The sequence below is a fragment of the Poecile atricapillus genome, chromosome 1 (genome assembly GCF_030490865.1).
Source record: "Poecile atricapillus isolate bPoeAtr1 chromosome 1, bPoeAtr1.hap1, whole genome shotgun sequence".
In the NCBI taxonomy this organism is placed as follows: Eukaryota; Metazoa; Chordata; class Aves; order Passeriformes; family Paridae; genus Poecile; species Poecile atricapillus.
In genome coordinates, this window is record NC_081249.1 from 67,822,461 (window position 1) to 67,837,943 (window position 15,483).

Here is a 15,483-nt window from a genome sequence, read left to right on the forward strand (position 1 = left end):
TTAGTAAAGGGATTGGCTGTTGTTATTACCTGAAAATTATTCCTTTAGAACGTAATAGCCATTGCTTTGAAAATAACTCCCAGTTTTTCCATGTCCAGTAGATTGGAACCTCACACACATTTCACTGTTTTAGACAGTGTATCTTTCCCTAAGCGATTTCTAACAATGCACAAGTTCATTTTTTGACTTCATGATCATTTTATAATCAATACAAAATTGTTAAAAAAATTAATATTCAGTCTTCCATTTAAATACTGTATTTTAATTTCAAACATAATATACTTCCTAAAAATTATAACTCACTCAAGATAAGAAACAGAGTGAAGTCATAACAATTTTCCCCTTTTTAACCAAAGCCAAGTCACAAGTGATGAAATGCTGTGCTATGCAGCTCACCACTTTTATAATATTCCCAAATTAGTAGAATTCTCCTTTTCTGTACTGTGGGTTTTCAATGCAGTCAAACTACATGAGGAAATCAAAAAACAACCATATACAAAAACCAGAACCAGCATGCCAAATATTTTCTCAAGCACTTGCCAAGTATGATACTACAGGAAAAGCATACTCTTAATAAAATGTTTCAAAAATACTCACCCTATCGTTCATTAGCAAATCTTTAACAATAAAAGTAGCAACCAAAGATTTCAAAGGGGCAGCAAATTGGTCAGGTGCAAGCATGGCTATATGGCCAATAGTAACCAATGGCGTAATGAGGTGCTCAAAATTGCTTGGATCCAGACTTTTATGCAGTGGCTAAAAAAAAGGCAACAAATTCAGGTATTACTGATATAATCTGTGTCTTATTGAGGGGATGGGAATGACAGCTTCTTACCAGATTGTCCATGTCTACTTTAGAAATAAAATTTTAAAATAATTATTGATTAATTAATTTTAGAGATACAATCACCTACCCATCCAGTCTTCCTCAAGTCAGAGGAAACACCAAGATGACAAACAAAATATTTATCACCTCTGGACAGTTCAAAAAGTGACAGCTCTAGCATGACCATTTAGGAAACAGTGGATTAAAGAGCCTATTTTCTCACGATAGCAATTCCAGTAACGGACTATGATTCAGCCTTCAAGATAAGAGGCTGATGGCCACTAATTAAAACGTACATTTACAGTTATAGCTATAAAATTTATTTAGTCTGTACCACAATTCAGTTTCTCATAATTTCTGCAATCATTTAAATACTTTTGACCATTCTCAACAGGGGTAAGGAGTAGCATATGGTTCCTCTTTCCATAAATAGTTCATGGTTCAAGAACATAGCCCAACACTTGTTTTTATTCTATCATCCCTTAAAACATATAACCTAAAACATGATGAATCATGAGATCCAAGAACACCCTCTACTACCATTCTTCAGGCCAAAATCATGTAAGAACAAAAGGAAAGGGGAAAAATGTATTTCCTAAATATGCTATAACTTGCAACTACACCCCTTAGTTTACATGTGCAATATAAAACATCAGTCAAAGTAACTTAAATATTTAATGTTACCTCAAATATCTGTGCAAACTGTGTTTCTTTGCTGGAAAATATTGCATGGATGCAGTGAATAGCATACTTGGCTTGACGAGGGGGTCCCTTTTTAGCTTTATGATGCAACACTGGAAGCAAAGCACTACACAGTTGTGTAACAAAACAAATAGACAAACAGACCAAGAGATAAGTAATTTCACAAACTGAAAATCATCCAAAACATGAAAGTAGCTAAGAACTACAGATATACATATAAAAACCACAACACTGCAGCAAAAGAACTAATTTCTTTTATCAGGGTAATTTCTTCAAAAAACAGAAGAAAAAAAAAATTAACTTGCAAGCAAAAAAACCCTAATTTTTGTTGATAAAATATCATGTAGTAAAACAGGCATTTGTATCTGCACAGGTACTAAATGCTCCTTTGGAAATATTTTTGCCTACATATCACCATTAAATTGCAAGGAATGTACCACTACTTGGGGTATATTCATTTCACTTCCATTCTTCAAAAAGCACTACACGTCAGTCTTTCAAAATCTCATTTCGGAAGTAATACTTTCTTCCAAAAGAATGCAGGATAATGCTACAGCAGATGAAAGGAAGAGTGAGAACTTCCAAAATCCTACACAATAAAGATCACTGCTCAGAGTAAGATATACAACTTACGATCGTATGTGAGGAAAGTCTTCTTCAATTTTACTTCCTGTATTTTTGAAAATTTGTAATGCAGCTTCTGCCACTTTTTCATCATCCATTTTCAAGCAAGCGAGGAGAGATTCAAAAGTTTCAGCTGAATGAAACGAGATAGGGTGTGTAAACGAAAGTACCTGCCAAAATATGATGAAAGCCATGTTAACATTTTTTAAAGGTCCTAGGACACTTCATCAAGAGTCATTTTCCAGTGTCATACTGGAACATTTATAATACTCTCCCTGTTTTTGACCCATGATGCACATTTCTCTCTTTTTTTTTTTTAGCAGCTCCTAAAGTTCTCTGTCTTTATACATGACCTCATTAGATTTAATTTATTTCAGTCTCAGTTTCTTCAGTCTCAGTTTCTTCTCCTATTATCCTGACCATACCACTTCTCAGTGTCTACGTCTACATTAGCAAGTACTGGGTTACCGCAGGAGCAGGTCTTCAAAGAAACACAATTGATGCTAAGGAAGCAATATTCAGGTTTCAGGAGTTTTACTTCAGAGTATTTTTAGACTGACTAAATCCACTTTAGCCACTGCAACACAACATGTGCTTCTGAAGCCCATCTCAATTTTGTTCCTCTGAAAGGAATCCAGCTTGTATGACTCCAGACTTTAAGTTTGCTTCCTCAGGGGAAGAAAGGATTCTGCTCTGAAGTGAAATTCCTATCTCTAAAATAGCAACACAGACATACTCAATAGGGTCTCTAGTCCCTTAAGTTTTCCACAGCAACTTAGCAGATTCTGTACCTCTCCTTCAGATTCTTGGACTAGATTCTTTTCAAGTATGACAGTCCTCCCATGTTCAAAAAAATGAAATAAACCCTCAACTGATCCTCCCTGAAATTTGGTCTTCATTTTTAAGTGGCTCTTGATTATTAGCCTCATTCCACATAATATTCTGACCCATGGCAGAGAAACAATCTTCAAAATCTACGAACTTCTTCATATGCACTTTTCTATTTTAGGCAAATTACCTTCCCCCCCACTTCACTGCATGGCATTCTCAGTGCTGACTCCTGTATTTGTCCTCTCTATATTATTTTCATGAGGTATAGACCTCTTAGTTTAGGGCAGTCTTACTCCTCTTCCATAAATGTGTCGTGCCAGTTCATATAAATGTGTAAATACTGACTTGGAAACTTTCATTCAAGTATATAGTCCTTCACAACATGATTCTTTCTTTCTTTCTTACTCAGACACATTCTTGTGCTACTTTTTTTTTTATCTGCACTTTTATCTCAATGTGCACATCAGGATAAAGAGCCACACCCTTCCAGGTGAATCTACTCAGTCCTTAGTTTATCTAAAATATTGAAAACTTCAGTATGGGAGTCCTTTAGATTTTTAGGCCTCTGAAGTTAATCCCCAGATGGACTATTTGACAGTCATTGCTATGTTAGCTCAGTCTCAAGATGACTCATAACTGAAATAGGTAAGACCCCAATTTACATAGAATATCGAGGAGCCACGGTGTTGTATCGATATACAATAGCACAGTATGTATTTACTGAATTCATGCTGTAATAATCAAAACTCCACTGCTGCTGTCTCATACTCAACTACTTTTGGCTTCCAGAAAAGCTTCTAAATAATTTTAAAAATAACCTTACTTATGTGTCACATAAGATGAGCATAAAGTGCAAAAAATCAAACCAGGTTCTTCCAGGTAGGCACCACATGTTTTTGACTAAAAATAGTAAGTGCTAATTAAGATATTATTTTAACAAAGTTGTTTCCCATGCTCACTGACCACCAGGACTGTACTTGCCTTCAGCAATTCAAGACCTGCTCTGATTGCCTGATCAGTAGGTACACCCTCATCTTCATCGTCAGCCGTTCCATCTATAGACTTGTTCACTTGCTTGATAAGGGCACTGAAGAGGAAATCAAAACATGGCCTTGTAGTTGCTGCAATTCCATCATGTGTAATTATATCTTAAGCTTGTGAAAACAATCTTATTAAAGCAACTTATTTAAAACATACGTTTATTATAAAACAAATATGTCAACTACATACATAAGCTGGTTGCCCTCACCTCCTATCCAAATCAAAGTTTATGAAGCATTACCTTCAAAAATATTTATCCATCATGAATTAAGAACTATATACAAATTACTCTGTAAGGATGACCAAAATAAGAAGACAATTTGAGCATTACAAGCAACAAACTCAGTAAGAATTATGCTGAGGCTACAACCCACTAAAAATTCTTAATTGATGGAAAATAACTGTTTACAATACTTAAGTCTAGTAAATTTGTCATCGGCTCTTAGCAGAACTGTTAAATGTTTATTTTTTGTCCTCTTGGTTACAGACTATCTCCTGTGTATTTCTTCTTGACAGTAAGGCTTACTTCAAATACTGCTGTTAAACAATCATTTCAGCAATTACTTTTTCCCCCTGTCCCATAACTTCATTGTCTCACTCCTGGAAGTCTTGCTGCCTCATCATCCTAATCTTTACTTCCTCAGTTCCATTACTGTTTGTGTCACTATGAGCTAATATTCTGGGTGGAAAATTCCAGCTGAATGGTCTGGACAGAAATTTGTTATTTTAAAATAAGTCAGCTGGTCACAAACCATACTTTGTCCATCAGCAATACATCCACTTTTCAGACAGGTCATCCCAGCTATGCTGAATGACAATGCAATTGCTTCTGTGACTACATTCTGGACAAGGATAAAAAAACCCCTATATAAGGTGAAACAGAAGAAAACATTGAAGGTCACCAAGCCTTAAGCCACACCCACCTAGCCTATTACTGCTTCTGCTTACAGGCAAAGTAAGAAATCCCTATTTCAAACCCTGTGATCTATGGCCGACAACACACATAGGAAAATACCTGATGGATTCTGTATCAATGTGAACAGGAGCAATTCTCTCAAGAAGAAACTTTATCATTTCCAGAAAAGGATTTGTTGGTTGCTTTGGGTTGCCCAACTTCTTTGTTATTTCCCTCTGAAATATAAGTTGTAATTAAATTTCTAATCAATTCTGTTCCAAAAATATTCACACTTTAAGAGCAATTCTTACCACACATCCTTCAGCCTGTTTGCAAGAACATGTTGGACTAACAAGCATTTCTAACTGACTTCTTATTTTCTCATCATCTTCTAGAACTTGTGTGAACTTTTTCATGAAATCTTGAGCTTTTCCTGGATCAGGAAGGTTTCCTTTAAATAACCAAAACAAATCACTATTAATGTATTATAAATTGCACAAGTTTGGAACATCATACAAACCACACAAAACCCAAACCAAACAAACAAAAAGAAAAACCATAAAAACCCCAAACTTCCTCTGGCTTCCCCAAATTTCCTCTGGCTTTTTGCTTTCCTCATCCTTCACACTCATTTTTCAGCAAGTCTAGTTGTTCTTGCTAATAATATTGCTAAGAGCTAAAGCTGACCTCAGACTGCAAAGCCTGAAGTCCATAACAAAATATACTCTGTATACAGATCACCCAATGCAACAAGTGTAAAAAACATCAAAAAGAGTATTTTTGCTAAATTACCCCTTAAGTAAACGCAAGCTTTACAACAGCTTATAATATTCAAAACAAAAAAAAAGGCATTTAAAATGCATTAAGTAAACATAGGCTTTACAACAGATTAAAACAAAAAATAAGAAAAAAAACCATTTAAAATGCGTTTCTTAAACTACATGCTCATTTTATATCTACATTTTATATTATAGCAAGGCAAATTATTGGCAAAGGATTAGTCTACTACTTAAGATATTCATATTTTTGGTCCAGCCAGTTAAGCAAAGCTGGTACAAATTGTGGTGTAGCACTACGAGATGACTGGTTCAAAATAAGTTCTATTATGAATTTGTTTTGCTGTTTCAACTTTTTTTTTTTTTAATACAACCTAGAACTAAAAGTATGAGAAAAATTACAAATTGACAAAAAAGGACTGGGACCATGGCCAACAAAGCAGCAAGTTTCCTTTTTTACCTCCACATTTTTATCAAAAATGTGCAGTCTTATGTAGTATATTTTTTGCCAGAACAGATCGCATTTTTAAAAAAAGGTGGATTTGAAAAAAAATTTGCAGAATTGTAAAGCAAATTTTTCTTCATCCTAGTTTTAATGCTATTGACATGGTGGGCCTGGGGAACAAAAGTGCTGCTTTTGGGTTGGTGGGTGTTTCTTTGTCAATAGTTCAGTTTACACAGAAGTTCTTCAGTTTTCCAAGTGCTGTCCTTCATACTGAAATCCAAACTCTTTAGCATTCCAATGACATTTACAGCACTAAAACCTCAGAAGGCAGGTAAGCTAGTACATAGTTTAGTAGTTTAGTTAACATCAATGAATATATATATATAATGGATGTTAAAATAGACATTAACACCCTAAATCATCTGGACCTTGAATTAGTCCAGAATGCTATGTGATAGGCTTCACGACTGATGACTTCTTGCAGTAAGATGGTAATTCTGCTTAGAATTGCCTTCATTCTTAAAAGCATATTGCTGCATCATGTTTATCGTGATTTGCTTTAAATTTTATCTGCTGCAAAACACCTTTCTATAAGCTTAATCCAAGTGATTTTTAAGCAAGAAAGCAATATAGTTCTACTGTAATTTTATACACCGTAAATACTTTTAGTGACTTACTTGTTATAACCATCACTTTTGAGAATATAGCTTTACTGCTGGCATCTGTCTGCAAGTCACAAAAGAAAAATGGATTAAGCAAAAATTTTACATTATTTATTTCCGTTTGAATATTGAGTGAGGAAAATTCCAGAGTACACCAATAACAAGTCGGCATCCATTGTGCTAACACATCGTGTGTTAGAAATCAAAAACCACCACTGCAAATTCAACATAGACACAGGAAGTAAAAGTTAGATCATCCCTACATCATCGATTACATAAAATACTTTTATTACTTTTCAATCTACCATATAACTTATGAGCAGCACAAATGGGCTATTTCTGCAGTGTGTAGTCTTAGAAGAATGCCATCATTTTCAGGGCTCTCAGCTGTCACAGCTGAACTCACATGTTCAGACAAAAAGAATTAGACAGAAATCAGGTATCATTTACAGGATTCACGTAATGCTGTCAGCAGACTTCCCATATTCAAACCTCTTGTGACTCATGAGAAAAACAAAAACTGTACTGTAGAGTTTCTTTCATCCTACTGTTCTGGTCTCCTAATACTAGCCAAGTCTTCAAGTACTGGCAAAAGCTTTCACCAAAAAGACTGAGCAAACCACTAATAATTCAGCCAAATGTCAAATAACCTGAGGAAGAGTTATTAACTTGCAGTAGCATACCTCTATTGAATTATGATAGATTAAAGAAGTTTAAGAAACATTTATTTTTGGAAATTCTGCTGTGGCACTTGATCCACATAATCTTGCATTCATCTGCAGTAAATAAAGACTGTACTCCAATAGATACAAAACAGCATTCACCCACTTGTCTACATTTGAACAGGGAAGGTTATGTATTTTATTTCATTGTATACCACTGCTGAAGGAGAAAACCAGGAGCTGTGATTTATGTTTTTTCTCTTCAGAAAAGTAACTTGCCTTAAAGGCAAGTTTGATGTCCCTTCTGTCTTAAGTCAGGAGAAATTACAACCAACAGCAATAAAAAGCTCCTTAACATATTTTCAGTCCCCTCAATAGTGCTTTGTCTGAGGACACCTTGAAGAGGAAGAAAAGAGGACGTCTGTAGAATTTCAGTAAATGGCAGAAAGGTAGACTGGGAAGTTCAAAGATTTATAGTTACACAATAATGTTGGTTGGCAGTGACAACTTTAGGTCACACAGCTGAACTGCCTACTCAAAGCAGGATCAGATTTTGCTTCAGGCAAACTTCTAGTTGCATTTTAAATATTTACAAGGATTTTGCAGCATCTCTGGGCTACATGTTCCCATATTTGATTACCCTTACTGCAATTTTTTTTTCTTACTACCTAATCAAAGTTTCTTTGTGGTAACATCTGTACACTAGCTCTTGTCGTATTCCTCTTTATCTCTGAGAACTCTCACAATGCCTATACTTGGCACAGGGACAACAGCTACAGGAGAACAAATCAACAACTAAGCTATAATGACTAAAAGAAGAAATTAGACAGAAGTGAAAAAGCACACAAAGTCATCTTCTAAAAGGTTACTATTTAATCTCACTTTTGTTTCCTGAAAGAAATAAATGTTTACATAGCTTTGAATTGCTAATGGATATTTATCTCAAGATTATTACTTGGACTGTATGTGATAGTCTGAGGCGCCACTGCAGGCAGCAAAACAGTTTTGAGTTCGGAAATTTTACTTAATTCAGTATGTCAATTTACACAAAGTTTTACTTATTTATTCTGGTATTGAGAAATAAAAGCAAACAAATGAACACTTTTAAAAATAGCGTTTAGCTCCCCCTCAGACACCTCTCTTCCCATCTCTGCTCTACCACAAGCCATTTAAATTCTCCCATGTAGTCTTGTTATTCAAGAGAATATCCAAGTGTAGAGAATCAGCATTAAAGAGCAAAAAACAGGATAAAATCCAGATGGACAAATGCAAACACGTCAAAAGCATGCACTGTCTTGAATGCAATGCTTATGGTGACATCAAAACCCTCTTGGTAAATTCTGTATCATATTTGATAATTTACACAGTGACAAAGAACTTCCACAACTCCCTGAAAACAAAAGGAAAAGTTAAAATTTCACTTTCAACTGAAAAGCAGAAAATATCAAGGCACTAACTCAGGTATTAAATGCATAAATGCATTTAACCTACACCAAAGAACATTAAACAGTACATGAAAATATTTCAATACAGTCACCAAAATACAATGAAGTATTGCTGTGCTAGCATTTACTGCACTTAGAATTTAATACATTACAGCATGATTTTAATGCTGTATTGTATCAAAATTATTAATTTCACTGCAGTCTCTCTCTACTGGCAAGACACTAGCATTTCTAAGCAGATACATTAGATAATCCAACCACACAGCTATCCCCTCTTCCCAGTAATTCCAGCAAATGGATAATCATTACATTTACCTTGGTTCAACTACATACACATACTGAAAATAAAAATCATGCACACAGACACACAGAAGTTTGAGCATGGCAACATTTTCTACTCAATATTATTTCTATTAAAAAATCATCAGATGAAACTTCTAGCATTAAAGCCAAGTTTTAATTAGATTCCAAACCATATCAAGAATTTAGTTTTATACTTTCCCTACCCCAAACTTGAGTATGAACATAGATGTAAACTAAAACAAACATGAAATTGACTTCATGAGAATATTCTAAATGCTCAATAAATTTTCATTTTTCCCTTCTGAGAAAATCCCTACACAAGAAAATTAAATTGTAGTCTGGTATCTCCAATACAATATTTAAGAAATTTCTGAGAGGGAAAAGAAATGAGTAACCTGTTGGGACAAAAATATTCCAATTTCTTCAAAGTTACTAATCACACATAAGATAACAGTTTAAGAGGGCTTATATATAGATACTTTTTCTTAATTACTTAATTTGGCAATCAAAAACAATATGCTGGTTTCACTCTGTTTCAAGAGCCAGAGTAGTCCTGGCAAGATGTAACTCAAACACTGGGAGAAAATATTTTAGTATTAAATGACTGGCAAAACACTTTAGAAAGTTCCCTTTTCTTCTTCAATTTTACAAACACAATGTATAAACATTCCCTTCAGCAAATGTAGTCTAATGGAGTATCAGTTAACTTTCACAATATTTTCAATCTGCTATTACAAATAAGCTTGAGATAACCAAACAAAGGGAATTAGAAAACAGTACATTTACTAAAATTGCATGTTCACTGGAGAATAAAGACAAGTTGAACTCACTTTGGGTTGTTTTATTAGGTCAACTAAATCCTTTACTTGATGTCGTAGTAGATTTTGACATTTCCACATTTCATTCAATGCTCTGAAAATATAAAAAAAGAAGTAATTGTCAAAATTATCTATTCCAGGAGTAACACAACTGTCCAAAATGAGTCCTTACGGTCTTTTCAGTTTCAGGCTCAGAAATGTACTTATCACATGACCTTTCACTGCTGTATGAGCACAGTCTAAATATTTCCTAGTAGGATAATATGGAAAATTAATTGGTCATATTAGACTGATATAAAGTGAGATTTTGAAACAAGTTTCATTTCAGATGCTCAAGTACACTGCCTTTCAAAGAAGGAGGAAGCAACTAGTCTCTGGTCCATTAAGAACCAGGTCATTTGTACAAGCCTGAAATGACTCTTCTAAAAACATATCAAGAAGTAGGTTAAAGCAGATATTTAAGATTTTTATCACCAAAACAAATGGGTTTTTTTGCAGACAGGAAGCAGCTACTAGATTAATAATTTGTGAAAAGTGGACATGATTAAGATGATGAGAGATGCATGAAAGACACTCAGTAGAACAGAAAATCAACACACTTTCCAGGAATAGTAAACCATATAAATAGTGGTCGTAGTTGCATTTACAAAACTTACAGAATCCACAAGTAAAAAAATAATTTCTATATAAAAAACTGAACAAATATGTCTTTAAAATGAGTACTGCTGTGAACAAGAGCTGTAGAATTCAGAAGTCACTTGTTGCCTAAAATAACAAGTAACTTAAAAGAATCCATTCTGCATTTTCATTTAGCCTAAGCTAAAAATTACTAGGACAGTAACTTTTTTTTCCAATATACTACTAATAATTTTAGTTTGTTATAGTTGTCATGTCTTTGGACAGGCAATACAAGAAATTCAGGGGATTCAAATATCAGATTTTGTAGAATTAGAAGGCTTTGGGATCTTTTAAGGCATTCATTCATATACAAAGCCTTTTCCAGTCTCTTTCACGGGACAAAAAAACCTCTATTTGATTTTCAAATGACTGAGTACTACTGCATGAAAAACCAAGTAAAACTATCTGAAATGAATGCAACTGTGAACATTACAGCAATATAACTTAGTCACATTCACATGCATGTACCCATTTTAAGCTGGAGAAGGCACGTAGCATAATAATGGAGGAAAGACATTCTCATTCTTAAGTCACCCTGGCTGTTGCAACAAGTAGTATATTAATTAAGAAGTTGTCAAGTAGGACTTAGGGCTGATCTTCCATATCTATATTATCTCTTTGCAGACATATAAGGATCAACATGTACTCAAGCTTCTTTCCAGATCTCTGACACTACCTCTTTGGCTGTTTATGGCTGAAATGTACTGTATCTTGGTAGAAAACACCCTGTAAGTTTAGGGTTTTTTCAAAATCTCACTTGAAAAATAGATGCTATTTCTACATTCTGTTTTCTAATAGTTTATAAACTATTTCTGCCCACTGACTTAGGCTATTCATAACAATTGAGAACTACTTTACAATAATATTTGTATTAAAAATTATTTTGCAAGTAGTAAAAAGCAGCACGTACTTCACAGCATTTGAATCCAGGGTTGCGTAAAGGTAATACAAACACTTCATTCGTTCGTTTGTTTCCAAGTTATGAGGGACCATGTACTGAGCAAAAATGCGTTCAACAAGTAGCCTGAAAGATAGGATTAAGACACTTAAGCTATGCAGGAAGAACACAGCATGGAATTGGAGAAACATCAATTCAAAAATTCTCAGCCCTATCTAGACATCAGTTGTTGCATAAAAAATGGGATATTCAAAAACCTAAAGGTCAAGTTATTTGACATAATTCAGCATAAATTAAACATATATTTATCATTATAGAAAACACAATGTTAATGCTGGCAGTAGGAGATCTAACAGATGACATTACCAAAATCAGACGTATTAAATCTAGAAGAAACCAAACCATTTGAGAAAGATATTAATTATCAATCCAATAAGATGGTAACATTTTATTTTATTATGATTCAGTATTGGGATAAATTAATGAACTGACCCAAATTAATCTGCCTAAAATAATACTGCTATTACTAATAATAATGCTTATAAAAAAAGAAATGTTGATGACATCACACAATATCATGAAACCCAGAAGGAGAATTCAGATACAAATCAGAAGGAGCTGACTTCCACCTTTTCTGGCCCCTTCACCACAGGCTGAGTTTGTCCCATGTTTTTTGCTTCTGCAATATAAATGCAGGTATATTCCCAAGGGAATTATTCAAAGCTTCTGTGTAACATGAAGCTCCTTATTTGGAAAAAGGAGGAGACAAAGGTTTGGGCCTGAGAGTTACCTAGAAAAGACTGAGAAGGGAAAAAAAGGGAAACCAAGCCCACATACTACTCCTAAATACCAAAAAGTCCAAGACTGAGGTCCAATACTGAGATCGCTATTAACAGAATGGAGCAAACAGGCATAACCAATTGTGTGTGTTTATGCTGGAAAAGAAAATTCCTTACACACAGTTGGAGCAGGTGATCAAAACTCAAATCCAGCCAGTTTAAAAGGTTTGAGAGAAACGTCAGTGGTTAAGGCTGGATGTAAGGATCCAGACAGTCTATTTCCATGGTACCATGAAATAACTACTTGTTTTGAAGATAAGTTTTTGAGGTTTTGAATTTTTGAAAATACTTTTATGGATTCACAATGCCATTTGTATCTGAACACTCTGTGAAGACTTATTTCCAAAGCTGACACGATTACCTTGATTAGTCAAGGCAGACTTGTTCCCAAACTTGTTACCCATGTGCAACCATCTCTTTTTCAATACCAACATCACGTGCAACCATCTTTTTTCCATACCAACAAACATATACAAGGCTACAGCTGGTATGACAGAGGCACTGCTTTCACTACAAATCCAGGACAAGGCTTTTATGCTACAAAAACCTAACTTTCTGCAGAGTGATATGGCTTGCCCATTGTCACCACACGTTACCTTTAAAACATACAGGAAGAGCGTGCAAACCTAAATCAACATTATTCCAGCAAGTTTACTTACTAAATTTTAACATATAAATTGACAAGTTACTTAAGAAATTACAAGAAACTTAAACAAAAATCCCCTCTACTGAAGCAGTGACAAGGTACACCTAAGACTTCTGAAATCTTCCAACCTCTCACACCCTTTAGAACCCTAAAATAAGAAACAATAAAGTAGAAGAAAACAACACAGGACAACACTTGGCTGCAGCTATATAAGATTATGCACTGAATCAAAACATACAGGATTATCAAGATTCCTCCTTCCCAACAGCACTGGAACAAAAAGAAAAAACAAATCTTCATAACAAGTTATAACACTTGGCCACTGAATCTGCCAGCTTTTACAACTAACTTACCGATCATCAATACTGTTTTGATAATATATATGCAGAAGTTTATCTTTGATCCATGATATCTGTTTTGCAGCTTCTTTTCCTGCTTCTGATTGCAATGAATATTTCTTGTATATCTGTGCAAGTCCCATCATAGCTTCCTTCCTCACTCTCCACTTGACAAAAAGAAACAGCAGCCAGTTTAGCAGTTCAAAACTCAAAACTGAAAAGACTGCAGAATTTTCTATTAGGTATTTCCCATTCTATACCAAAATAACATAATTTAATTCACAAAAAAATTAAACTGAGTTGTAAGTGCAATAGTTTCTCATTAGGATGTATGTTGCATCATATCTGTTACACTAAAGCTTTCAACACCAATAACTACCATGTAAGTATGCCTCTTGAATTCAGAATTATTACAGTTTCAAGCCAACACCCTTTCTCACACTCTATAGTCAATATCTACATTTCTGTTACGGCTGCAACAAGAAAAAGCATGTCACCAAATGAAAAAAAGATTAGGCAATTTTTTAAGTTTGCCATCAACAAACCTATTTAGTATGCTTTGCATTAAGTAGCAAACCTCATAAATTTTACCAAATAATGCAATATACCTAAACTAAAATTTAAGACTATTCAAATTTAAAAGCTACTACACTGATTTGCAGTCTCTCAACAACCTAATTAAAAGCAGTTAATCTACAATATCTATAATACATTCTGAAACCTGCTTGAAAAATTTCTTTAAAATGCTAGAATGTATTAAAAGGGTTTTCTTTGACTCAAAAGTTTTACTAGACCATACAACTGGAACAACTGTTGTGTTGCAGTCAATTTAATTCTTTAAATCATATCATCTTAAATAAAATACAGCACAATGAAAAATAAAGCATTCTAGTTATGGGAAGAAGGTACCTCACTAAATAGTTGGCATCAAGATTTTTTGCTTCATATTGTTCTCACTTGCAATTTTAAAATCAGTATAGCATTTCTTAAAAGTGTTGATTTAAAAGAAAGTGAATATTACCATTTAGAAGTATAAAACACAGATATTATCAATGCTAATTATGTCTTACCCGCTTGTCCAGTGTCCTTTCTCTGACGAAATTTAGCAGGTGATCATTGACAAGCAACAGATCTTTTTTAGCAGCAGTAACTATGGATACTATAACATCATGCCGTATGGCCTCCTCAGGATCATGCGACCTTACTTTCAGATATTCTGGGGGAAAAAATGACTAAGTGTAAATACACAACTGCAGCTACTTTCCCCACCAGACAGAAACAGAAAAATTATTTTATTCTGCTTGAAGCATCAGCAGTAACAAATCAATAGCTTTCTCCAAGATGAACAGGAATGACAGCAAAACTCTGTATTTGCTTAGAATATTAAATATGTGTATTACTGGCATTATTGAAATAAGAATTACGTGGCTACAATTATTTTTTATTATTTCTTATAGTTGTTACACTATGTATACATTAGCAACTTTCACAGCCAAGCAGGACTGGAACTGTGGAGTAGAACAGACAGTGCTTGAGAACTTGCTAACCACACCATATACATTTTAAAGTCTTACATGAGGCTAGAGGCTACTCTTCCTGCAGACTCCATCCCCTTTGGCTCCTAGAGCACGAGTTGCACTCCTGCTCACAACTTCTCTATTATCCACAAGGAACCTAGTTCACCTGCTCCGGGAACACTCAACAGTATGAGCCATGTAAGCATTGTAAGCAGGGACAAATCAAGAGATAGTTCAAACTATAATGCTTATTTCGACACATCCTAGTTTATCCATCTTAAACAATTTTTCTAGGTTATTCTGGTACACTGCTACTTACTTGCTACCACCAATAATCTTATACTCTCAACACTTCAAAACTTCTGCTTTTAGGCGTCGAATTTGTTAGCTACCTATTGTCATTTTAAAAAACTGGCAAATAAAATGGCAAAGTTCATTTGTCTTTATAACTGTACTTTAGGTTATTTTAGAAACACAAAAGGGTAGGAACACACACACAAAAGTTGAGATCACAGTCCACTGCATACATCAGTACAA

The 15,483-nt window shown here is 34.5% G+C and overlaps 1 protein-coding gene across 4 annotated transcripts in view; it reads right to left on the reverse strand.

Moving 5' to 3' along the window:
• Nucleotides 1-15,483, reverse strand: part of PDS5B (PDS5 cohesin associated factor B) — a 100,015-nt gene that overhangs the window by 34,464 nt on the left and 50,068 nt on the right. For all 4 annotated transcript variants that reach the window (XM_058845047.1, XM_058845029.1, XM_058845039.1 and 1 more), the window contains exons 11-21: nt 14,500-14,645; nt 13,445-13,596; nt 11,619-11,732; nt 10,043-10,124; nt 6,818-6,866; nt 5,231-5,370; nt 5,040-5,155; nt 3,965-4,070; nt 2,162-2,322; nt 1,511-1,634; nt 598-756 (exon numbers count right to left, since the gene is read on the reverse strand). In XM_058845047.1, the coding sequence (XP_058701030.1) occupies nt 598-756; nt 1,511-1,634; nt 2,162-2,322; nt 3,965-4,070; nt 5,040-5,155; nt 5,231-5,370; nt 6,818-6,866; nt 10,043-10,124; nt 11,619-11,732; nt 13,445-13,596; nt 14,500-14,645 (1,349 nt within the window). The remainder of the gene's footprint in view (nt 1-597; nt 757-1,510; nt 1,635-2,161; nt 2,323-3,964; nt 4,071-5,039; nt 5,156-5,230; nt 5,371-6,817; nt 6,867-10,042; nt 10,125-11,618; nt 11,733-13,444; nt 13,597-14,499; nt 14,646-15,483) is intronic.